At 45.3% G+C, this 26572-nt stretch overlaps 1 protein-coding gene across 2 annotated transcripts in view; it reads left to right on the top strand.

The window, feature by feature from the left end:
- Positions 1-26572, top strand: part of FRMPD2 (FERM and PDZ domain containing 2) — a 117640-nt gene that overhangs the window by 18329 nt on the left and 72739 nt on the right. The window contains exons 2-7 of one of the 2 annotated variants that reach the window (XM_063087344.1): positions 14144-14269; positions 15803-15960; positions 20484-20549; positions 22619-22810; positions 24502-24634; positions 25323-25410. In XM_063087344.1, coding sequence (XP_062943414.1) covers positions 14144-14269; positions 15803-15960; positions 20484-20549; positions 22619-22810; positions 24502-24634; positions 25323-25410 — 763 coding nt within the window. Of the gene's footprint in view, positions 1-14127; positions 14270-15802; positions 15961-20483; positions 20550-22618; positions 22811-24501; positions 24635-25322; positions 25411-26572 lie in introns of those variants that run through there. The other variant, XM_063087345.1, reaches the window with a different exon arrangement.

A 26572-nucleotide genomic window follows, 5' to 3' on the forward strand; every position in this document is an offset into this window, starting at 1 on the left:
AATTTTTGTAACTTGTATTTTCATTTTTGTTTAGTTAAAAATATTTTTTATTTTCTCTTGAGATTTCTTTTTTGACACATGTAGTATTTCAAAGTGTGTTTAACTTCCAAAAATATCTGAAGATTTTCCAGCTGTATTTCTGTTATTGATTTATAGTTTAATTCCACTGAGAACATCTTTGTATGATTTCTGTAATTTTAAATTTGTATTTTATGGCCCAGAATGTGGTATAGCTTGGTGAATGTTCCACGTAGCCAAAGAAGAATGTGTATTCTGCTGTTGTTTGATAAAGTAGTCTGTAGAGTCAATTAGGTCCAGTTGATTGATGGTTCAGTTTAACTATATCTTTACTGATTTTCTGCCTGCTGGCTCTTTTAACTACTAATGGAGGAGTGTTGAAGTCTACAACTATAATAGTGGATTGCTAATTTCTCCTTGTAATTCTATCAGGTTTTGCCTTTGATACTCTGCTGTTAAGTGCATGCACATTGAGAATTGTTATGCCTTCCTGGAATATTGATCACTGTCAGTATGAAATCTCCTCTTTATTCCCAATAATTTTCTTCATTTTGAAGTCTGCTTTGTCTGAAATTAAGATAGTGACTTCAGTGTTCTTTTTATTTGTATTAGTGTGTTGTATCTTTCTCTATCCCTTTACTTTCTTTAATTAATTTTTTATTCCATTCCTTTACTTTTAATCTGTGCTTTATATTTCAAGTGGGTTTCTTGTAGACAACATAATTGGGTTTTGTTTTTTAATCCACTCTGTCAGTTTGCCTTTTAATTAGTGTATTTAGACCATTTATATTTACACTGATTATTGGATCAATAGACACCATATGTAGACTGTTTTCTATTTGTTGCACTTGTTCTTGTTTCTTTTTAAAAATCTTTCCCTACTTTTTTGCCTTCTCTAGTTGTGATTGAGCCTTCTGTATGATTCCATTTTCTGTCCTGTTTCAGTATATCAGTTATACTTCTTCTTAAAAATACTTCTGGTGGTTTCCCAAGAGTTTGCAGTATAAGCTTGCAACTAATCTAAATCCGCTTTCAAATAACACATGGGTAGTGCAGGTACCAATTATGGGAAATCACAATTTCTCCCTTCCACTCTTTATAACTGGCTGGCATTCATTTCACTTTATTCACACAATATATTGTGGCTATTATCGTTTGAACAAACAGTTATCTATTAGAACAATTAAGAATGAGGGAAATATAAGGTTTAAGATCTGAGTTTCTGGCTTATATTACTATTCTTCTCTATGAAGAACTTTTTTTTTTTTTTTTTTTTAAAGATGACCGGTAAGGGGATCTTAACCCTTGACTTGGTGTTGTCAGCACCACGCTCTCCCAAGTGAGCTAACCGGCCATCCCTATATAGGGATCCGAGCCCGTGGCCTTGGTGTTACCAGCACTGCACTCTCCCGAGTGAGCCACGGGCTGGCCCTTCTATGAAGAACTTTAAAAACGCTTTTAGAAGACAGGCCTACTGGCAACCAATTTCCTCAGTTTTTGTATTCCTGAGAAAACCTTAATTTCTCTTTTATTTTTCTGGGTACAGAATTCTAGATTGGTAGTTTTTTATTTCAACACTTTAAATATTTCACTCCACTATCTCCTTCCTTAAATAGTTACTGAAGAGAAGTCCTGTGTAACTTATTCTTTCTCCATTCTCGATAAGTTGTGTGTTTTGTCTCTGGATTCTTCCATGATTTTCTTTCTGCGTTTGTTTTCCTGCGGTTTTAATGCAATGTGCCTAGGTGTTAATTTTTTGGAATTTATCCTGCTTGGCATTTTCTGAGCTTTCTGGTTCTGTGGCTTTGTGTCTGTTATCAATTTTGGAAAATCCTCAGTTATTATTACTTCAAATATTTATATATTTTTCTATTTTCTATTGTAATTGTCCCACAGTTCTTGGATACTCTGTCTCATTTTTTCCATTCTTTTTTTTCTTTCATTTCAGTTTGGGAAACATTTCTATTGAGATGTCTTCACGCTCATTGATTCTTTCCTTGAAGGTTTCCATTTTACTGGTGAACCCACCAAAGGCATTCTTCATTTATCTTACAATGATGTTGATTTCTAACATTTCCTTCTGACTTTTTTTTTAGAATTTCAACCTCTCTGTTTATATTACCCACCTGTTATAGCATATTGTCCACTTTTCCAATTAGAGCCCTTAGCATATTAATCATAGTTATTTTAAATTCCTGGTTGTATTAGTCAGGGTTCTCCAGAGAGACAGAATCAATCAGATATGTTATAAATATATGAGAGGAGATTTATTAGGGGAATTAGCTCATGCAATTGTGAAGAAAAGTCTCATGATAGGCCATCTGCAAACTGGATACCAGTAGCAGGGCTCAGTCCAAGTCTGAAGGCCTCAAAACCAGGGAAGCTGATGGTGTCCTTGATGTAAGTCCTGGAACCCAAAAGCTGAAGAGTCTTGAGCTCTGATGTCCATGGGCAGGAGAGAAGAGTATATCCCAGCTCCAGCAGATAGAGAGAGAGCTTCACCTTTTTTCTCCATCTTTTGTTCTCTCCAGGACTCCAGCAGATTTTATGTTTCCCACTCATACTGAGGGCAGGCCTGTCCCACCCAGTCCACTCAGGCTGTCATACTAATCTCTGCTGGAAACACACCTGTGAACACATCTAAAAAGACAACTTTACCAGGTTTCTCAGCATCCCTTAATCTAATCAATCTTAGATTAGACACTTAGAATTAACCTTCACACTGGTATAATAATTCTGAGATTTCTGACATATCTGAGTCTGATTCTGCCACTTGCTTTGTCTCTTCAGACTGTGTTTTCTCTTACTTTTATACTTGACTTGTAATTTTTTCTTGAAAGCTGGATGTAATGTATTGGATAATAGAAACTGAGATAAATAGGCCTTTGGCGTGACTGTTTATATTCAACTAGACAGGAGTTATGCTGTGTTTACTGTTTGCTGTAGCGGTAGGTGTGATGGTTAAATTTATGTGTCAACTTGACTGGACCATGTGGTGCCCAGATTAAACATTATTTTGGGGTGTTTCCAGATGAGATTAGCATTTGAATTCGTGGACTCAGTAAGATATATTGCCCTTCCCAGTGTGGGTGGACATCATACAATCCATTGAGGGCCTGAATTTTAAAAAAAGGCAGAAGAAGGAGAAATAAAATTCATTCCTTTTTTCCTGCCTCACTGCTTGAGCTGGGACATCTCATCTTATCTTCTGCCCTTGGACTAGAATTTACATCATTGGCTGTCCTGGTTCTCAAGCCTTCAGACTTAGAGTGAATTGCATCACTGAATTTCCTGGTCTCCAGCTTGTAGAAAACAAATCATGAAACTTAGCCTCCATAATCCTCATAGTTCCTCATAACCAATTCCTCAACCAATCAGTCTCTCTCTCCTATTCATCCTGTTTGTCTGGAGAACTCTGACTAATACAGTAAGTCTCTGAGGCTTCAATTTCTTCTATTGTTTTTATTTTTCCCTCTCTTATTGTCTTTAAGTTTCCCTAGAAACTCCTCCTTAAATAGAACCTGAGCCTTGCTGTTCTTTCAGCTGTCATCCTCTATTCTACAGGAGTCTTGTTCATGTGGTGGTAAAGTGTGGGGGGAGGAGATGTGTTCTATTCTCCCATTGCTAGGTCTCAGTCTTTCAGTGAGTCTCTTCCCCTGGGATTTGATCTTCTTACCTTTCTTCTTCCTTAGGTAGGAATACACACACACACACACACACTCACACACACACACACACACACACGCACACACACACACACACACTCTCACATACTACTGGTTCTGTTTCTCTGGAGAACCTCCTGACAGATATATTGTGAGTAAGTGGAACATTAATTAAATATCATGTGAAATGGTTCTTTTTATACATAAATCTCTAGACCACTAGACTAGTGTAGCATAATACTTTAAAACTGAATTTAAAGTCCCAAGACAATGTTGCTTTTTAAAATTACAACTTTAATAAACAGAATACTAATTTAAACACATGTGGCTTTATTTAATCTTGTTAGTTCATAACCCCATCCCTCTCCTCTTTTAGAAACTTAAATGACACTTACTAGCCATGTGACTTTTGTGACCTTAAATCAGTTAAATTTTATTTCCTCATCTGGAAGTGGGGACCATTTTTGCCTTGCCTATTTTGAAGGGTTTTTTTGGTAGGAATCACAAAAGTCTATGAAAACTCTGTAAGCTGTAAAGGGTTACTCTCCTTAGAAGTCATTATCACAAACTGTAATTGGTGAGGGTTCAATTAATCCACTCTGAGGATGGATTATATTATGCCTGGCCCTGAAGCCTTAAAAAAGGATGAAATGATGCTTCCTAAAGGACAGACAGGACCATGGAACATAGGAGGAACACAAACTGCATTAATAACATTGAATTATGTTTTTGACATTTTACGTAAATTTTTCAGATAATGTCAAGAAGAGAGTCTGTTCAAAACCATAGACTTTGCATTTCTTAAATTAATTGCTCCTTTTGTAATGAAAGATCAGGCCCTGGGCTCAGGGCCTTTGGAAGGCAAGAATTCAATAATTTCCTTAAAAAAGCTTATAATTACCTTCTACTTACATCTGATGGTACTAATTTTCCATGTATTGTAATGATACAGTTTCTTTTAAAAATACATGCATTTAAATAAAAAACTTGTCTTAATCGTATAAGTATGATGGGAATGTGACAAATATTGGGAAGATGGTAAGTAAAAGATTGAAGATGGGGAAAACACTACCCTTAAATGCCCTAAATGGTCTAAAATATTTCTCTGCACTAGTGTCATTCTCTCATCTGCCAATGCAAGATTCCATGGTGGAGTATTGAAGAGAGGTGAGATATCAGCTTGTTCCTTTCTTACACTAGCTTGTTCTGTTTCTCACACCCATCTTGTAAGGTGGCAATTATCATCTCCACTTTATAGATGGGGGACATGACATTTTGAGAGTGTCCTTGCTCAAGGTCATATGTGTCAGTGCTGCAGGCACTATTTAAATCTGTGGTTGGAGGGGTGGGGAACAAGCAGGGAAGGGTCTGTGTGAGAAGGCAGTAGTGATGCAATCTCATGCACTACTCACTGGAGAGAAGGTTCTGAGGGTTCACTGTGGGGAAGTTCTGGAAGGTAAGAACCCTGATTGTTTTAGCTCCTTAAGCCTGGCTCAGATGAGGCAGAACAGTTTTTTCCTCCTTGGGGGAAGGATGCAGTTTTCCTTCTGGATGGTTTTGCTCAGCTCTTGATCCCACTGTGGGCAGATCATTCTTTGAATGTCCACCAGGAGAAGACACGGAGAGAGACATAAGGAGCAAGGGGTGGGGGAGGAAAGAATCACTGTGAGAGCTTTGATTCCTTGGGAGCCCCTCATCCTCTCCTGGTTCCTCCCTAGGGTATCTATTTTGGGGACATCGAGATATGTCAGGCATTTTGCTAAGGTTGAAATGAGATGTGTATAGCACTTCAATCCTGGCAGACAGATGGAAACAATTAACACCATAGTTTAAAAATTTTATTGTTGGAAGCTGCTCAGCAGCCCTGATGCTTAAAATCTGTCTCTGGATGGTTGGAGCAGAGATGGAAAGGAAAGGGAAATAAGAAGCACTCAGCCCCTTTCACGTGCCAGACACTTTACTATGACCTTCCTGACAGCTCTCTGAGTAGCTGCTGTTATTAACCCTATTTCCCAAATGACAAAACTGAGCCTCAGAGGGTTAAGCATGTGCCCTGTGCCCAAGGTCACACAGCCGGGAACTCAGGAAGCTTGGGATTCAATGTCCAAAGCTCATGTCTTTTTCAACCAACAGGCAGAGAGTGTCGAATGAAAGAGGGCCTGTGCTAGGCTAAATAATTCCTCCCCTAAAAAAACAAGATATCCACATCCTGATTTGTGGAGCTTTTGAATGTTACCTTATATGGCAAAGAAGACTCTGCACAAGCAATTAAATTAAAGAATCTTGAGATGGAGAGATTCTCCTGGACTATCTAGGTGGGCCTTAAATATAACTAGAGGTGTCCTTATGAGAGGAAAGCAGAGGGGGGTTTGAAATAGAAGAGGAGAAGGTGATGTGTCCAGAGAGACAGAGACTGGAGGGTGTGACCACAGCCCAAGGAATGCTGGCAGCCATCAGCAACTGGAAGAGGCAAGGAATGGATTCTCCCCTGTGAAGTCTGGCTGACACCCTGAGTTCTGCTCGGTGAAACTGATTTTGGATTTCTGGTCTCTGGAACTATGAGATTATAAATTTGTGTTGTTTTAAGCCAACAGGTTTGTGGTAATTTTTTACAGCAACCATAAGAAACTAATACAGGGTCTGAGATAGAATCCTGAGTGACAATATTTCAGGGACAGTGAGAGGGAGAGAGAATTCTAGAAAGGTAAGGGGAACCAGGAGTTGGAAGTATCAAGGAGTGTTTCAAGGAGGAAGTAGTAGTCTGTCCCCATGAGACCAGGAGTTGTGTGCTTGTCCCCACTTGGCACAGTTCTCCTCTGCTTTTCTTGGTCCTGTGTGTATTCCTTCTCTTTCTGGACAGTGGCACGTAGAACTCCAGAGATAAGAAAGGCCTTAGAGGCCCCTGAGACCTTGGTCCAGGTTCTCTCCCAATGCAGTGTCTCTTAGGGCATCCAGCAGTTTGTAAATCTTGGTACCTGGCCACAGGTGAAGGCCAGAGGTCATCCAGGTGACTTGGTGGGGGGGGGAGGTAAATGAGGGCACAAGACTGGAATGTGACTAAAATCTCACAGTTCTAATGCCATTGCATAGTCAATCAATGGATGATTAGGATTAACAGAGATCCTTACTTCAGAAGCCAGCTACAAACACTGCAAAATATCATGGCAACATACGCACATGCCATGCCCTTGGTAGGTGGCCCGACCCACAGCCTGGCACTCTGTGATTGTCACTCAGCAGCCGTCCAGGAGACTTGGACACTGTGTTCTTCCTGGGCGTGGGGCAGGGGGCAGACGTGAGCCTTGCCCTTGGTAAAAACCATCCTCAGGGGGCTGCCCAGTTAGTTCAGTCAGTGAGAACACAGCCTCTCCAGGTTTAGATCCCCATGCCAGCCAGCCACTGGAAAAAAAACCAAAAACAAAACCCATCCCCACTCACAGGGCTGTTGAGGTGTCAGATGAGGTAAGATTGCTTCCCTCTGGTCAGAACTCAGATGCAGGACTGTGTCAGAAAAGCTTGCCTCGGCTTGGCACAGTGCAGGTTGCACTTGCTCTGCAGGCCAGCAGGTGGGCCGAGTTTCTCATTGCTCTAAGGCAAAAGCAAACTTCTTCCACAGTCTGAGGGGCCGGCAGAGGGAAGACGGCCCCTGCCCAGCTCTCAGACTCTATCTCCCACCTCTCTGCCCCCTTTCACCTCCCAAACTCTGGGGTTGTGTGCCTGCTCTTCCTTCTGCCTGGAACGTTTTTCTCAATTTCCAAGTCTCAGCTCAAATGCCACCGACCCGAGGTGCCCTCCCTGACCACTGCAGCTAAGTGTCCCGGTGCCAAAGGCATGCTGTAGTGCATCACCTGGTCTTACTTTCCCTTCTAGTCTGTCGTTCTATGGAATTATTTTATTTGCTTGCCTGTTCATTGACATCTCCTTCTGCCCATCCCCAAGCCTCACAGGGTAGGATGTAGTTCACCATGCTACTCCTAGCACAGAGCTTGCAATCTGCTAGGTCCTTGATGAGTATGGGTTAATAAAGGAGCGGCTGAGGGAAAGGCGTTGGGGAAGCCTCACACGTGAAGCTCAGGGCCGCTGTCACCATGGCCCACAGGAGAGGGAGGCCTGAGCAGGAGCACTAAAGATCAAGGGCAGGGGTGAGAGGCTACCCCAAGCCAGACCAGGCAGAGGGGCTGCTGAAGGCTGGAGACCCACTGGAGCGAGTCCTGGCAGACAGGATGTGCCACAGCATGGGAACTCATTGGAGGGGCCCGAGGAAGCTCCTGGATGGGCAAATGGGGTCTTGGATGGAAAAGGAGACTTCTAGGGTGCTAGATGACGAGTGATTCCTTCAGAAAATGGAGTCAGTACAGAAAATCAGTCCACGGAGGTGAGATCCTGCAGGTGCAGGAGAGATGGGGGTGGGGGCAGTGGAGTTACCCCCAAAGAAGAGCCCATTGGCTGGACGCTTCCCACAGCATCCTCACCGTCTGGTGGAGCAGGTTTATCCATGCTGTGGGATCCCTGCATTCTTTATACAGTTAATGATCCCTTTTTTTAGGCCATGGTACAGCAGTGCTTCGCCCACAAGACTGTTAATAAAACTTGGAGAGAAGCCCAGAGGCATCAGGGCGCGATGGGGAAAGGCTGATGTCTGTTCCGTAGCCGGAGATTAGAGCCGTAAAGGGCTTCACAATCATTTCCACAGCCAGCAAAACATGGTGGTGAAAGCTCTGCCTAGGAAACCAGGAGCATAGACCCAAGTCCAAGCTGTGTGACACTGGCCAAGTCACTCACCTCTTTGTCCCTCAGTTTCTTCGTCTGTTGCATGGACTTGAAAACAGTCCTGTTTCAAAGGCTGTCATGAGGCTCGAATGGGTGAATACACATAAAGCACTCTGAACAGTGCCTGGCATACAAACGCTAAGGAAGTGTGCCCCTATTGTTATTAGAGGAAGTATAAGGTGTCTCCGAAATAGCATTCACAATATTACACAGAGATCAAAATGCTAATTGTGAGTCCAGGTTGGTTTTTAAAGGCTTGTGGGCTGGAGTGGAGTGTCCCTAGAGCGTCCCTAAAGAGGTTACTGCCCACTGGGGCCTCTGCAAACGGCGGCTGGTGTGGAGGGTTGTGGCTAGGCCTGCCAGGGAAATTCAGAACCCTGATGGTTCCCAGGCGTCTGCACTGTCCCCAGGCACCAACTAACCTACCACTGTGGGCAACGTCCAGCTGCGACACTGGGGATGGTCAGACCGCGAGATTGTGCGGGAGAGAGGAATAAACGCGAACCGGGCTTTCTGCACAGGGCCGCGCATGCGCACTGGAGCAGGCGTGGCTGTGGCTTTTTGCTTCCAGCGGGAAGGATCATGAGCAGTTTGCTGCCTCTGACTCCTGCCTGGGCCAGGGCTGTGTTTGATGTGAAAACTGTGTTCCTGACACTTTCATTAACAGGAACGGCAACTTCAAGCTCAAGTAACCCTCAGCTCCAACAACCAAGAGAGGTGTTTGATTGACCAACCTGATGTGGTTTTCTAGATATTGGTTGCTCCCTTTTCTTTTAAGTGAAATAGGAAAAAAGGGTTCCAATCGAAATACATTTTTATCGCCTTTTATATTTATCTATGTAATTATCTTTACTGGCGCTGACTTGTGGGGTGTTTTTACATGCATGTTCAAATGTACTGGTTAATGCTAATTTGTTTTCCAAGGTGGCTGATTGAACCAATGTGAGAATTTCCCTTCGCTCCAGATGTTCACCAACAACTGGTGGTATCTGATCTCTTATTTTTTTTTTATTTAGTTGATGTAAAATTATATCTCATTGTTTTTTAAAATAATTTATCTTTAATGGACAAATTATAATCGTGTATATAGAGTACAATCTGATATTTCGATCTATGTATATGTTGTAGAAAGATCCAATCGAGCTAATTAACATAACCATCACCTCACCAAATTATTATTCTTTTGTAGTGAGAATGTTAAAAATCTATTCTTTTAGCAATTTTGAAATATGCAATACTTTATTATTAGCTGTGCTCACCATGCTGTGCAGTAATACAGCTCACTAAACTTACTCCTTCAGCCTAACTGAAACTTTGTACCCTTTGATAAACATCTTTCTCCCCCCACAACCCCCAGAGCCTTCTCCCCAGCCTCTGGTAACCACCTTTCTACTCTGATCCTATGAGATCAACTGTTTTAGCTTCCCCATACAAGTGAGATTACACAATATTTGTCTTTCTATGCCTGGCATATTTCACTTAGCATTCTGTTGTTCTCCAGTTTTCATCCACACTGTGGCAAATGACAAAATTTCCTTCCTTAAAAGGCTGTATAGATTCCATTGTGTGTGTGCGTGCACACATGTGTGTGTATACATATACGCATACCACATTTTCTTTATCCATTCATCCATTGATGAACACTTAGGTTGCTTCCATATCTTGACTCTTGCAAATAATGCTGGAAAAAAGCATGTGAGTGCAGGGATCTTTCTGACATACCGATTTCAATTCTTTTGGATATAAACCCAGAGGAGCTCCCTTGTATCCTTTACCTAGTTTCCCTCAGTGGTAACGTCTTGCAAATCTATAATACAATATCACAGCCAGGATAATGGCATGGATGCAATGGCAGATGTGGTCAAGATTTCCCATTACGTACACTCATGAGAGTGTGAGTGTTTAGTTTCACATAATGTCATCACACGTGTGGGTTTGTGCCTCCACCACCACAGTGAGCATACAGCCCAGTTCCACCACCACGAGGACGCTGCTTGTTGCCCTTTTATAGCCTCGCCTACTTTTCTTCCTCTCATCCTCAACCCCTGGCAACCACTAATCTGTTCTCCTTTTCTGTAACCTTTTCATTTAAAGAATGTTATGTAAATGAAGTCACACAGTATGTAACTTCTTGGGATTGAGTTTTTTTCACTTAGCATAATTCTCTGGAGATTCATCCAAGTTGCACGTATCAATAGTGTATTCCTTTTTATTGCTGAGTAATGTTCCATGGTGTGCATGGGCCACTGTTTGCTTTAATCATCCACCTGTTGAAGGACATCTAGGTTGTTTCCAGTTTTGGTGTTATTACAAATAAAGCTGTTATGAAAATTTGCATATAGATTTTTGTGTGAACATAAATTTCCATTTCTCTAGGATAAAGGCCCAAGAGTGCTGTTGCTGGGTCAGATGGTAATTGCATGCTTAGTTTTATAAGATACTGCCAAACTGTTTTCTAGGGTAGTTGTACCATTTCACATTCTCACCAGCAATGTGTGAGGATCTGGTTTCTCCACAACCTCACCAGAATTTGGTTTTGTCACATATTTTTATTTTAGTAATTCTGATAGGAGTACAATGTTATGTCATTGTCGTTTTGACTCGCATTTCCCTAATGACTAGTGATGTTGAATATCTTTTCATGTGCTGTTTGTCATCTGTATAATGTCTTTGGTGAAATGTCTGTTCAGGTCATTTTCTAATAGAATTGCTTATTTTCTTATTGATGAGTCTTGAAAATTAAAAAAATACGTGTAGGCCATTTGTATGTCTTCCTTTGAAAAATGTCTTCATCTCCTTTGCCCATTTTTTAATTGGATTATTGTTTTTTTACTGTATGGTTGTTTAAATTCTTTATATATTCTGGATATTAATCCCTTGTCAGATGTGTAGTTTGCAAATATTTTCTCCCACTCTGTAGGTTGTCTTCCCTCTAAGTTGATTGTTTCCTTTGCTGTGCAGAAGCTTTTTAGTTTGATATAATCCCATTTATTTATTTTTTCTTTTGTTGTTTGTGCTTTTGGGGTCATATTCATCTAGTCTTTGCCCAGTCGTATTACCTGGAGTGTTTCCCCTATATTTTCCTTTAGTAATTTACTAGTCATCAGAGAAATGCAAATCAAAACCACATTGAGATATCATCTCACCCCAGTTAGACTCACCATTATTAAAAAGGCTGAGAATAACAAATGCTGGTGAGGATGCAGGGAAAGGGGACACTCTTCTACACTGTTGGTGGGACTGTAAATTAGCACAGCCCTTATGGGAAACAGCATGGAGGTTTCTCAGACAACTACAGATAGAGCTACCATATGATCCAGCAATCCCACTGCTGTATATCCACAAGAATAGAATTCATCATGTCAAAGGGATACCTGCACTACCGTGTTCATTGCAACCCTATTTTCAATAGTCAAAATATGGAACCAACCTAAGTGTCCCAGCTAGTGATAACCTAAGTGTTGGACAACTAGGTAATGAAAATATGGTACATATGCACAATGGAATACTAGTCAGCCATAAAAAAGTATGAAATTCTGCCATTTGCAACAACATGGATGAGTCTGGAGAAAATTATGTTAAGTGAAATAAGCCAGATAAAGAAACAGAAATACTACATATTCTCACTCATAACTGGTTGCTAGAAAGGAAGGGAGGTGGTGGGGGGAGGGAGGGAGAGAAGAGGGAAGAAGGAAGGAATGAAGGAAAGAAAGAAAGAAAAGACCACAACAATATGTTGAATTTTCAGAAGGAAAAAACAAAGCCAAGGAGATGTGTAGAGGGAGGGAAAGGGTTTGAAAATGCTAGGTCGGGTAAAGGGCATAAAGAAATATCACGATTTGTAAGAATGTTATGCTAATAATAAATAAATAAATTTAATAAAGAAAAAACAAAAAAAAATTCTATATATGTGTACTTTTCAGATAGGTGGTTTTCAAATATTTTCTCCCAGTCTATAGCTTGTCTTTTCATCTTCTTAATAGGGTCTTTCCTAGAGCAAAATTTCTTAATTTTGATGACATCTAATTTATCAGTTGTATATCTTTCATAGATTGTGCTTCTAGTGGCAAGTTTAAAAACTTTTTGCCTGGTCTTAGGTCTTGAATATTTTCTCCTCTAAAAGTTTATAGTTTTATGTTGTACGTTAAATCTGTAATCCATTCTGAACTAATTTTTGTGTAAGGTGTGAGGTTTAGGTCAATGTTCAGTTTTTTTTCCATGATGGATCCAGCGCAATTTGTTGAAAAGGCTGCCCTTTCCCCATTGAATGGGCCTGTATCAAAATGACAGTTTCAACTAGACACGCCAGCCTAGAAGACTTAATGAATTTTTTCTTCCTAGTCTTAAAGTGCTAGGAAAAACCTCACACATTCAATATGTTATTTTGGAATTCAGAGATTTTTTTTTTGTCTGAAATTATGATCTTGTTCCTCCTCCTTTTTATCCTTAATAAGTAGCCTTTCTTTATGGTTACAGAGAGTTAGAAAAATGTGGCAGAATGGGAATGCCTAGTGAAAAGAGACAAGGAAAAAAAGCAAAGCAAAGCAAGAGGGCCTGGTCTTCAGCTCCCAGTCCCTGGCTTGTTACCTGGTTGCCTTGAATGGCTTTCCTGCCTGTAAATGGAAATAACAGCCCCTCCTTCACAGACTCCGTGTCATAAATAACTGCTTGCAGGTCAAACCTTTCGAGGAGGTCCTGCTGCGGCCCCCTGCCAGACCCGGGCAGAGAGGGAAGAGCAGGGCTCTTTCTCCTGGAAGCTGGCTCTCTTCCTGAGGCTGGAGGAGGCTGGTGTTGCAGGCGTCTGTAGGGAGCCTGGCAGCTGGTGAGCGTGGAGCTTGGATTAGCACGCTGATGGAGGGCTTGGGGTGCTGAATGTGCTCTCCACCCACCCCCAGCACAGCACTGACTCTCAGTGAGCTCTGGCGGTAGAAAAACATCAGTGATGTAAAAGGATTAGGAAAAGCTTGCTTGTCCTCCTCCTGCCGCCACCTAGCACCTGGGGCTATGGAGATTAGTGGGTGGCGGCTTTGTCCCCGGAGATAGACATTAATCGCCAGCCTTGGTGTCAAGGGGCACTTCTCAGAAGGGAGGGAAGAGAAGACCGGTCTTTCTCACCCTCCTCCAGCTTCCCTGGGAGTCTGCCCTCTTCCAAAACTTGGGGCTCATCCTACCTGTTAGTGATTCCTGCTTGCTTTTCAGGCAGGTGCTGGAAAAAGGGCTGGTGCTGGTGCCAAATCCTATTCTGTGTGGCAGCCAGAGACGAAACACATGACTCCTATAGTGGGGGCAAAAGTGGCTAACTCACTTTTGCAGACACAGCAGGAGAGCAGGCAGCACTGCCCAGGCACAGGTAGGTCTCTGCAAGGGCTCGCGCCAGCTCGGAGGACGTGCCAGTCTCTTGGTTCATTTGTTTATTCATTTGTCCACTCAGTGGACCCTTCATTTGGACATTGTTTATTTATTGACTTGCTCATTCACTGAGAACCAAGCAGCCAGTCTGGCCAGTCCCCCAATTTCTTTAACTTCTCCTGTATGTATTGCCCTGTGCCTGGCCCTGGGACACAGGTGATGAAAACACGGTGCCTGAGCACTGCAGAGTGGCTGGATCATGCCAGGACCAGAGTGGCAAGTGCTGGCCCTGACGCGCTCCTGGACATTGCAGGGGCTCTGCCACATGCGTGTCTTTGCAGGCATGAGCCCGGCCTCTGTGACGCTGGCCAGTGCCCTGCAGGTCAGGGACGAAGCTTTGTCTGAGGAGGAAATCTGGTCCCTCTTGTCCCTGGCTGCTGAGCAGCTCCTGGAAGACCTTTGCAATGGTAAGAGAGTGTGTTTGGGGCAGTCAAGTCATGGGGAGTTGAATGTGAAGCTCCCCAAACAAGCACATTTCTGGCTGGTGCTTCTTGATCTGTGATTAGTCCTAGGTATTAGAGCCAGTAGGCAAATGCTCCCTGGTGGGGCCACACTGGGAGGGCAGGCCTGTCTCTTGCACCATGCAGCAGAGTTGAGAGAAGGGCCTTCCTTCTGCCCTGGTACTGCAGTGCTTCCAGGCATGCAGAGCTGTGGGCATCTCCCAACATCTGGGCATAACCAGAGGTGGGAGGTAGGGGCAGGCACCTGGGACATCCCTGCACTCTGTCTGCCAGATATGACACCATTCTGTGCCCATCAGAAGTCACCACACTGTGGTCTAAACAGGGAAGGGGAATATAAAGAAATATTTAATTATGATGGAAGAGTAACTGTAAGATATAAGAAAACTCTACATGGTCCCCTAGGGTTGAGGGCAGATACCCAGTAAGGGACAAACCTTGAAGGGATGCTCCTCCCAGCTTGGCGTTTGGACCTTTTGGAGGAGCTGCACTTGTGGCCTTCGAGGTGGTGATGTTTGCTGGCTTGCCCAGCCAGAGGGGCTCTGTAGTCATGGCCAAGGCAGGGCACAGGTTGTCACCACTGTTGACCAGGTGGCGGGTGTGCAGAGGAAATGAGGGTCAGATGTGACACTTTGGGTGTGGTGGGCTCAGGTGGGCTTGGGCAGGTCACTTCTCAGGGAGTGCTGTGGACAGGAGGGCTGGAGCCCTGTGTAGACAGGGTCATGAAAAGGTGATCACATGGCCAGGCTGGACTTGAGGTGGCCAAGGGACCTAGAGTCCTAGGTGTGTGTTCAGGGCAGAGTACCACCACCAGGTGGTCTCATGCCCACACTGCTGACCTCCCAGAAACAGCAGGAGAGCCCCTGCCTCCCATGGTGTCTTCCTAGCACCCTCTGCTGAGAAGCTGAGCACTGTTGCTCTCTGCAGGGGAGATGCTTAAGGGAGCTGGCATTGAAGGATGAAAGTGGAGCTCCTAGACATTAAATTGGTGGCTGGAACAAACACTGAGTGCCCACAGTCAGGTGTCAACTCATAAGTCACTGTGCATGGGGGGCACACAGCAGAGGCTCTGCCAGGGTGGTGGTCTCAGCGTGGGCAGTGAATGGAGGCTTGGGCACCTGTGCCTTCAGCTGCGTCTTCTCCCAGAATCTCCACTCCCTCTTGCCCATCCTGGAGGTTCTGCTGGACAGTTTCAGAGCTCCAAGAACAGCAGCAGCCTTGGGTCCTGGTCTGGCTCCAGAGAACTCAGGCTTGTGTTAATTTCCAGGGGGACCTTCCCTTTCTTTACCTTTTCCCTCAAGACTCTTGGGCCACCGACGAATTTGAAGGCAGGTGCTAGGTTCCAACAACACCTTCTGTAACACATGCTTCCGTGCATTAAGGTTGAACTGTTCTGCTCCGTGTCTCCCCTGGGGCTTGTTCACAGTCAGTCCCAGGGGCGGCCCTGTCTCTTCACCCCCATCACTGCCTTGGTTTCAGACTCCTCGGACTATATAGTCTGCCCCTGGACAGCTCTGCTGTCTGCGGCCGGGAGTCTATCCTTCCAAGGCCATGTTTCTCACATCGAGGCTGCGTCTTTCAAGGCCCCTGAACTGCTACAGGGACAGATCGATGACGAGCAGCCTGATGTGTCTCAGGTAAGGTGCGCGGGGTCCCTGAAGCACTGGTGTCCTGTCCCCTGGGAAAGGCCTGTCCTGGGGGTGGCATCCCCAGTTCCCCGCTCAGCACCCAGAAGCCTGGTTTTCAGCATTGAGACAGAATGCGTTTAAAGTTTTTTATTCCCAGGCTTTCTTGCCTGCAATTTACTTGTTCTAGGACAAGAGCAAATCAACTTCTCTGAGCCCTAATTTCTGCATCTGTAAAGTGAGGTTAATGTGACTTAATTGATCAGGCTATTACCAATATTCAAAAAGAAGTGTTGAAAATGCTGTGGCTAAATGCTCTGGCACCTTGGTCCTATTGATAGCACGTAGCAAACCAAACCCCGCAAAATAACCCAACAAGTCCTCAACTAGGACTTTATCCTAAGGCACAAGTGAAGATGGGTTTAGCTTCAGCAATGCCCTGTCGTATTGTTGACATTAGCAATCAACTGGAAACAAGCTAAATGATCAGTGAGAGTGGACACAAGGCAAGACAGCATTAAAAAATAATTTTTAAAAATTATCTGTAGAAGTAAAATTTTAATGGCTGGTTAATTACATCTGTACATTCTTATTGCAATATAGTACTCATTTAAGCACTTAAGAATGGAAGGTGTACAAAGATTAAATTAAGACAAGGTAAATTGACTAAATATTTGGTTTTCATATAAATAAAGGTCATAACCACACTGGTGACATGTAATACTGTTATAATATAACAGCTAAACTTATGAATCTATAACAGAAGTCATCCGTAATCAAACAAGAAACAAAGTTGAAAAAGACCATTTTAAAACAAAACTACTAGGACTAACAGGTCGGGATTGTAAGTAGCAACAAACATATTCACTCAGTTCCCGAGTATTTCAAGTTTTAAGGTACACGTGAAAATGGTATCTACCATCAGCACTATAAATTCAAACCATCCAATGTTTATACAACTTGTAAGTTACACTGATAAGATGCTTATATAGGAGCAAGGGTCGGGACATCTACGTATACCTTCCCCATAAGCTGTAGAAACTTACGTAATGATTTGAAAAGAAATTCAATACATGCATGCACAGTGTGGTATGGGTATCTGCAGTGGTTATTTCTGGATGGCAACATCAGTGGAGATTTTAGGTTTTCCTACAATGGACATATTTTGTTTCTGAAATGCAGAAAGTTCCAGTAAACAATATTTTCAATTTTAAAAAGAAGAAATGCGGATTCAGGAAGGATGTAAGGCAGGCGCAGAGCATCTAGCGGGGCATGGTGTGTGTTTAATCAGAACTCTGTTCCTTCCTCTGTGTCCTTCCATGGAAACAGTGCAGGTCTGGAAATGCTGCTCCTCACAGGAGGCGTCCTGGAACTGGGACTGCTTTTCCTTTGGGCTCTGAGAAGCAGAAAACGGGGTCTCGGTGGTTTCTAGGTTTGGTTCATCTTAGTCCATGTGTCTCCAAGTCAAATCACAACAGCAAAAGCATGAGAGTCCTAGTCACAGTGGCCCCGGCCGGCTCCGTAACCCTCTCTCCACCTATAGTCACCACACAGTCGCCCTGGTACTCCAAGCCCACACACCCTCTCCTACACTGCCAGAATGTCAGGGGCGGGTCACGGGACTCCTAGGCTGGACTTAGGTGCCTGTCGTATTTCCTCTGTCTGGGCCTCTTCATTGGTGCTCCACCTATACCAAGTGGCCTCCTATGCTTTGGGCTCAGCTAAGATGCCACAAGTAGAGCCCTGGGATCTGGCTTTCTGAGCAACCACTAAAGGGGTATGCTGTGCAACCTGAAAATGCAGGGGAGCTAGTTTCTTACAGGGTGAACCTTAGCCCATGGTAAATAAGTAGGAGGGAACTGAGAAGGTAAATTCTCTTTCCGCTCTCCCCTTGTGGATGGCTTCATGATGTGCAAGCCTTCCAGAGAAGTCCTGAGTTCTAGGAGGCACGTCTGTTGCACTTCCTGTTGTGTCCTGTGGCATGTTGCAAGCAGGTGGCCAGCCTAGTGACCCTGCACATCACATCTGCCTCCCTTTCCCTTTTCTCCGCACTCTCATTGCCCTGGGTCTACAGCTCCCGAATGAGGGGTGGGCACTTAATCTTTGCCTCATGCTCTGCTTTCTAAGGGAACTGAGTTAAGACAGATCTTGAGTGTGGACATCACCTCCTGGCTGCAGGTTGGCCTCCACTGAATGCTTGTGGAGGTCTAGTCACTCCTCTGCTTAGAGCATCCTTGAACTAGAGGAAAATGTGTTCCTCCATCTGAGGGCTCCAAGAGTTCCAAGGCTACAGGCGGGGGTTACAGGAGGAGAACTGGGTAGGCGTGATGCTGAGAGTGTGAGCCAGGAAGATAAAGGTGAGTTTGAGCTGGGACAGGACCAGTGTGGGGAAGGACTGAATTCTGAATTGGCGGCTTAACTCTCTGTGCTTCTGAAGCATGACGTGAAATGTGCCAGAAGCCACCAGCCTCAAGCCCAGAAACTAGGCCAGGAGGCGGGATTACCTGGTCATTTAATCTCTTACAGCATCCCTAGCACGCAGTCTGTTAATCGCTGTTCTCTTCATCCATCGCAGGCTCGTCTCTCGTCTCACTGCACATGGGTCTGTGGGGGGTGGTGGGACAATCAGGAGAGTGGTCCTAGGACTTGCTGAGCTCAGAATCCTCCCCCAGCTTTGGCCCTGTTCTGAGGTCAGGAGGGTGTACTCTGACCCCTCTCCTCAGACCAACATTCTGCTCTAACTGAGATATTCACCCCATTGCCTGGAGTCCTGGTCGCAGGTGCAGGTCAGGTGGATGGGGCAGGCAGGTGTCTACCTACGTGTCACCTGTGCTGTCATGTCCCCATTCCATGCTCATGGCAGGCACCACCGATTGGTCATGGTGTTCTTTCCCACTGAGCTAGAAGTTGCTTTCAATGTGCTTTCACCACCCGTCTGCAGGGAGGGTCTACCAATAGGCTGGATTTAAGATTTGTAACGAAGCCTGTGGTCACTGTGGCCCAGGCCTTGCCCTAGGACACTTTTGGACAGAGCCCTTGAATCCAGGCAAGTTTTGGGGTGTGGAGGTGCCTCTGGCCATGCTCAGGATGCTGCTCTGGCATCTGCTCTCAGGATCGTTGTTCTGGAAATAGGGCTGCAGCTTGTGAATCTTCTTGCAGTGTCTAATCACATACATGTGAGGGGTGGGGCTGGTATAGGGGTACAATTTCAGACAAAGAGCTAATTGGCACGGATGGCACTGAACATGTGTCTTGACCTCATAATGTGAAAAACCAAAAGCACTTGTATTAAACCCAGTGGGCTGCTCAAGGAACCATGCATCTTTATGTGCCATGTTACATGACTTCAATGTCTACCTTCCAAAGTTCCCAAAATCTTTTCCTGAGAAGAGAGATCTTAAGGGGAATGTGCTTTGCCAGTTATAATAGAAACTCCAGAATAAAAATAAACTGAGATTTATTCAGGACTAATATGATCAAGGAGATATATATAGGATGATCAATGATATATATCAATTATATATATATATCCTCACAAGGACTTGCCCACATAGCCAGAGGCTCAGAGCAAGGGGCTCTGGTGCCTGGTTCAAGCCCAGGCCTTGGGTCTTGTGTGGCTAAGTTCCCTAGTTTGTCCTTACTTTAGCCTCCCCCTCTGTAAAATGAGGACAATTAAAATACCTGTCTCACAGGACAGCTGTGAGGACGAAAAAAGTTTAAATAAGTAAAAGACTTAGAATAAGGCTTGATATATTGTAGGTGCTTTATGTCTACTAATAACAATATCAATAATTATTATTATTACCCTATTCAGGTACTTTTTACTTGATTCTATGAGTACTCAGGCAGAATACTCACCTTAAAGATGAGGAAACTGAGGCTCTGAGAAGTCAGACAATGCTCTTCCTACCACACTATGTTGCATTTTTACAAAACATGATGCTTTGTAATCAGGCTGACCCTAATATGTCATGTACAGATGGCTTTGGTTAGAAGAAACAGAAAGCCTAAAACACAGTGGACAGAGCCACAGACAGAGTTGTTAGTTACTTAACAAAAAGTCTAGGGGTGGGTCAGCAGCTCAGTAATGTCATCAAGGATCCAGGGTGTGTATTTCTATTTTACCCTCCTTAGCTGCTGGCTTTCTGTCTTTATACTTGTTGCCTCATGGTCACAGAATAGCTGCTATGACTCCAGTCATCACATCAGCATTCAAGGCAGGAACAAAGGGGAAAAGGTGGGACCAGTCACATGTGTTCTTTTTGCCAGTAAAGCAGAAGCTTTCTCAGAAACCCCTAACAGACTTCCCTTACTTCTTTTGCCAAAATTGGGTGTCATGGTTACTGCCAGAAGGCAAATTTCTGGCTTTCTAGCCTGTGGAGTAGGAGGCAGCAAAGGTCAAGGAAGTTGCAGATGGTGTTGGGCTAGCCAGACAACAATGTATGTGCATGTGGGAGTCAGATTGGATTTTGCTTACAGGACCATGCAATAGCAGAGATGACAGAAATCTAATCATGTGCTTTTCTCTCGGGCAGATGCACGTCTATTCTTTAGGAATGACCCTCTACTGGTCAGCAGAGTTTCATGTTCCACCAAACCAGGTCTGTAATCAAGATACTCTAAATCTTGCCAGGCTGTGTCTCTGGATTTATTTAGTGGTTTTCTCCTGGGCAGGGACCACATCTATAGAAGACCTCCACTCTCTCCTCCTAGGTCCTAGGCAGGTATCACCAACCGATTACACAACTCCTTCCTGGTGGGTCCAGAAACAACCTCACTGTGGCACTCTAGGCAACAACAATTTGGGATTGGCAAGCAAGATAAGATTTATTTGCCATCTCTGCTCAGAGGAAGTAGCAATCTAGAGTATCTTATAGACACTGAAGATATAGATTTATATATATTAAAAAAGGCTTTAAAGCAGCCCTTCCTGGAGTCAGATGCTTCTCTGAAAAAGGGTTCTATGCTCAGCAAATTTGGGGAAATGCTCCCTACAATATTTCCCTCTTGATGATTTTCAGAGTAGTTTATTAAAGTCTATGAGAAGGCTTAAAGCATAGTAACTTTTAAACTTTATCACAGCATTTTACAAAATTTCTGACTACATATATGTGTGTGTTTGCGTAGATTTTCTTCTGAATTCCTATAAGAATTCCTTAGAAACAAGTGCTACAAGAGCACATGCTGGAGAGCCTTGCCCAGGCTTCGCAACCTCACCTCTCCCTGCCACCCTGCTCCCCTCCCCTCCCCTTCCCTTCCTTCCCTCCTTCTGATTCACTTGACCCTCTCCAGTCCAACATCCCAGGGCTTCCTTGGTGCTCTTTTTAAAAGAGACCTGCTCACAACCTCCTCGTGTGAAATCTTTTGTAGCTCCCCACTACCCCCGGGTTACATTCTGGCTTCTCAGTAGGGCACACCTGGAGCCTGGAATTGGGTTCCTATTGCTGCCTAGCTCCTCTCTAGTCCTCTGCCATGACCAGGACCAGCTTCATTGGTGCATGGCCTATGTAAATAGCACAGGCTCACATGCTTGGCTTAATGCTCGGCTATCACTGCCTTGAAATTCTTAATCATTTTGATCAAGGGGCCCTGCATTGTCATTTTGCCCTGGCCTGGTCCTGCCCATAGCCCCCGTCCTTTCAGACATGGGCCAGGTCATTTGCACCTCTATGCCTTTGCATACACCACTCTGTCCATCTGCAGCTCACCCCTGCTTTCCTCTTGGGTAACTCCAGCATGCTCTTTGAAGTCAGTCTTGGTTAGGCCCCTTCCTCTGTGCCATGTCCTGTGCTCCCCTTATCATCCTGCACTGTCCTTGTCTCTTTGAGTGATAGTCTTTCTCATCAGACTATGATCTTCTTGAGGGCAGGCACTGTATCTCATGTAACTGTGCAGTACCAGACTTATAAGAGGCTTTGCTGTGCGAGGGCAGGACTATAGCGGGCTGCACACAAAGATAGGCATTCACGACTGAGGCTTCCTGGCAGACATGGTGGTGCAGCCTTTATCTGGAAAATGACTTTCAGTACGGATTGACTATGAGAAAAATTCTGATTGTGAGTCTGAGTCTAAGGCCTTCCCCCTATCAACAGTGGTCATTTTAAATGCATGGGGGAAGTGCTTGATAAAATACCTATTTTTCCTTTTGCTTGATGTGTGTGTGTGACATAAAGTTTAACCAGCAATGACAGCATTTGTGCTGACTGCTAGAGATTCCGAAGAAGAAAGTCCACAGCCGGAATGTTCCTGGAGCTCACATTCCAGGGCAGAGGCCCAGTGGGACCCACCTAGGTACCTGCAGATGGCAGCTGCTGGGTGAGTGCGAGTGAGAGGCTGGTCGTGGTTTGAGTGGGTGCTTGGCACAGATGGAAATCCACCTTGGCATGCACCCTCTTGCATAGCATGCCACGCATACATGGGCTGACGGGAGTTCTGAATTAGAAAGCAACAGACTATGCACAGCTGATACAGAGATAATCGCCCTGCCTTTTGTGGCCTCAGTGATGAATCTTGTGTCTGTCCTAAACTTTCGAGAAGGAGCAGGCATGTGCTATAGCGGTGACCAGAACATCCATTTCTGTTAGTGTCCATGGTGGCACACCCGCTGAGGTGTCGCCCCCCAGCAGCAGCTCTGAGGCACCCGGTCTCACCTGCCCTGTCTGCTCTTCAGCCTCTGCAGCTTGGTGAGCCCCTGCACTCCCTTCTGCTGGCCATGTGTGAAGACCAGCCTTGCAGGCGGCGGACCTTGCCGTCGGTTCTGGAAGCTTGTCGGGCTCATCAGAAAGAAGTGGCTGTGTTCCCAGCCCCTGCCAGTCTCCATGTCAGACGGCTGGTTGGCTTGGTTCTGGGCACCATCTCTGAGGTCAGTATAGCACTGCGCTTTTCAACCCTGTAGCCACTGAAATTTAAATGAGCTAAATTATAATTTAAATTATAATTATAATATTTTATTTCATTTTAACTATAATTATAATTAATTATAATTAAATGAAATAAAATAAAAGCTTCAGCTCCTCAGTCACACCTGTCACATTTCAAGTGCTCAGTCACCATGTGACTATCCTATTGACAGGGCAGATCTAGAACTTTCTCATCATTGCAGTTCTATTGTTGGGCAGTGCTGGTGAACCCCTTTGGGCAAGTCCTGATTCCTAACATGGCTGAGACCCTTGTGATCTCTGCAAGTGCCTCTTTATGTGGAACAATCATGTTTATAACTCATGGCTCAGTTTTGCTATCAAAATTCAACTCTATGCCTCGCACAAGAAGCCTTCCCTCATCTGGCTCACACAGTGCCTGGCCATTGCTCCCCTCTGCCATCTTGTGCCCGCAGAGGGTCCCTGGCTACGCTTGTCACACCGGGCTGCTTGCTGCCCTGTGCACTCCCCATTGCCCGGCAAGGGGCCTGGCACATGGCAGGCATTTGGCTTAGGCTGGGTTACCTCTATGCTAACCCAGAGACAGAGATTCTTGTGCAAGTCATTCATTGGGGAAGTGCTCCCGGGAGAGGGGAGTGATGGAAGGAGGGAGGAAAGGGGGACAAGCCGAGCAGGGAGGTGGTCTTAACTGGAGACAGCCTCAGCCTGACCCCACAGGGAGCTCATGAGCAGGAATGGCACCAGGCAGCTGGTGCCCCATGAGGCCAGGGCAGGGCTGGGACACGAGGTGCCCATGGTACAAAATGTGAGGAGGTTTGGGTCTGAGAAGAACTGGAGGGAGGTGAGGCTAGAGACCAGCTGGGTGGCCGCACTTGTCTGGGCACATGTTGGAGAACTGAGACCAAGATTAATGCAGGGGCCCTGTGAATGGGGATGAAGGGACAGCAGGTGGCACACTGGCAACAGTCAATCAGAAAATGCCTTTCCCATCTTGGTCTCCGTCTTGGACCCCTTCTCTCTTGGTGTGTGAACGTGTGGCTCCTATTAACTGAGCTGGAGCTTCAGTGGGGGAGAGGCACATATTTATTTGAAAGGTATTGGAGTCTGCTGTCCACTGGTGTGTCGTTGTCCTTGGACAGACACTGTGTTGACCTGCAGCGTTTCCATCGGGAGCTCACAAGTAGGCTTCCGTCACTTATTCGACATTCACTGGTCACTCGCGGGGTGAGGTACAAGGGTGCGTAAAGCTCATGGTGATGCTGGGGAGACAGACAAGCAAGCAAACTTAGTGTGACATGGTGTAATGGAACGAGATGTGAGTAAAGCAACAAGGGAAGGTGATCAGAGGGCAGAGGTGGAGGTTAGACATAGAGAGGACAGAGCTCTGTGCCTCGTAGGCACAGAGGGGCTGCCAGGGAGACCCTCGTCAATGCGGCGAACATGTGAGCAAAGGCTCAGCTGTGCATGAGGATGCAGGTGTGGGAGGGGGTCAGCTGACTCTCAGGTGCATGTGGGTGGTGGGTACAGAGCCTGTTCTGGTGCTAGAGAATACATCATTAGACTCTCCCTGTGCAGGACACACAATTTCACTCTTAATCTGACAGCCAGTTTGGAAACTGTATAAATCCTCCCTCCCAACCTTGGGATGTGGATGTGTGATGCACTTGACCCTCAGGTGGAGAGAAGAGTTGTGGAAGAAAGCTCCTCTGTGCGGCAGAACAGAAGCTACCTGCTCAGGAAGAGGCTGCATCGGGCAAGCAGCGAGAGCCCAGTGGCGCGGTCCCTGGAGTGTCTGCATCCCTGCAGAGGTGGGTGCGGCACCCTGAGCATTCCCTGCCTGGGCCGATGGCACCCATTCTATTGTTTCCTGCACTGAGTGGGCCAGATGTGTGATGGCAGAGAAAACCAACATGAGCGCCACTCCTCCTGGGAGCCCCTGAGAGAAAGGGCTGGCCTTAGGACCCCTGTGTGTACCCAGGAAAGCTTTAAAAATTTAATGGAGTCATTATATTAGATATAAACTTTTTATTGAGTTATAACTGTCCAAGCTGATAAGAACAAATTAAAACAAGCAACAAAAAAGCAATTACTTTCTAGGTGGAGTGAAGGGTAAAGTAATTTGTAAAAAATTACTTTTTGTTGTCCTAAGTATGTTCAGAGTGGTCTTTAAAATAACCTTCAAATCTTCTATTGCCCTCTACTTTTCAACTGAATCTGAGCTTTATTAATTTTTAATTAGTGTTATTGTTTGTTGCCCCTTAAACAAGGTGCTCCTTGCCATTAGGCCTTATCTTCTCCTGTAACCCCCCACCCCGTGGTCCCCCAGAACAGCCATTTCCACTTTCTACATGAGGAAACAGACTCAGAGAGGTTAAGCCATTTCACCAAGGTCACACAGCCAGTAAATCACGGTGCTGTCCACACTCCATGCTGCCTGATTCAAAAAAGCAGTGCTCTTGGCCTTTGCCCATGCCCTTCCCCATGCTGTCTGGTTAGTTTCAGAGAGAAGCACAGAGACCCAGAGCACCCTGGGGCCCCATTCGAGTACCTCGGCACACAGTCACTGCAGCTTCTTAGCTGACAGGTAAGCAGCAAGGTGTACAGGGTGCTGTGAACTTCGTGTGGGACATTGTGTGTGTGGGAGCTGCTCATATCTTGCTTCTTTACTGATGACTGGAGAGAAGCCTGTTGCCTTGCCAGAAAATGCCAGCCCTATTTCATTAGCAAATGAGGAAACCACATTTAAGCAGATGCAAAGCCAAGGTAATGAGGGACCTGGTGAAAACTGTGCTGTCAAGGCATCCTGTCTCCTCTGGGAACCATGTTTGGGCTCAGGGATGGTACAGCAACATGCCTTGGGGTTGTTGCAATTAGCCCCTGCCACACCATGCATAACAAGCAACCACAAAGCAAAGTGGCTAAAAGCAACAATGATTTGTTCAGCTGGTGATTCTGTGCTCAGCTGAGATGGCTTCCCCGCTGGCTGCCTTCACTCATCTGTGATCGGCTGCAGCTCGGCTAGGCAACTTCGCTCCTGTGGGGTGGCTGGCTGTTGTTGTCTGGGGAGCACTGGCTCTCTTCCAGCAGCAGGCCAGCCTGGCATTGATGTGGCAGAGCTGAGAGAGAAAGAGAGAGAGAGAGAGAGAGAGGTGTGTGCACGGACCCTCCAGAACTGGCCCCCCACCACTTCCACCTTGTTCTATTGGCCAAACCAAGCCTCAAGTCCAGCCCAGATTCAAGGGATGTGGAAATGGACTCTACCTCTCTATGGGAGAAGGACGCAAAGTTGTGTTGCAAGGGACACCGATTGGGAGGAAGAATGTGGCTGGTTTTGCAATTGTCTAACCTGTGATGTTTAAATCAGATCAAAACCTACATGGGCTCATATCTTCCAGAACCTGGAACTCTTGGCATTTTGAAGTTTGAGGGATTTATTTATCTACATATTGATTTGTTGATGACTGTAACAATGTCTTTTTAAAAAAATTTTTTATTTTATTTTGTCAGTGTACAGTGTGGTTGATTACTGTGGCCCATTACAGAAACCTCCCTCCCCTCCCTCTCCCCTCCCTCCCCTCCCTCTCCCCCTCCCTCTCCCCCTCCCTCTCCCCCTCCCTCCCTCTCCCCCTCCCTCCCTCTCCCCCTCCCTCCCTCTCCCCCTCCCCCTCCCTCTCCCCCTCCCCTCCCTCTCCCCCTCCCTCCCTCTCCCCCTCCCTCCCTCTCCCCCTCTCTCTCACCCCCTCTCC

The sequence above is a fragment of the Cynocephalus volans genome, chromosome 2, assembly GCF_027409185.1.
Source record: "Cynocephalus volans isolate mCynVol1 chromosome 2, mCynVol1.pri, whole genome shotgun sequence".
Taxonomy (NCBI): Eukaryota; Metazoa; Chordata; class Mammalia; order Dermoptera; family Cynocephalidae; genus Cynocephalus; species Cynocephalus volans.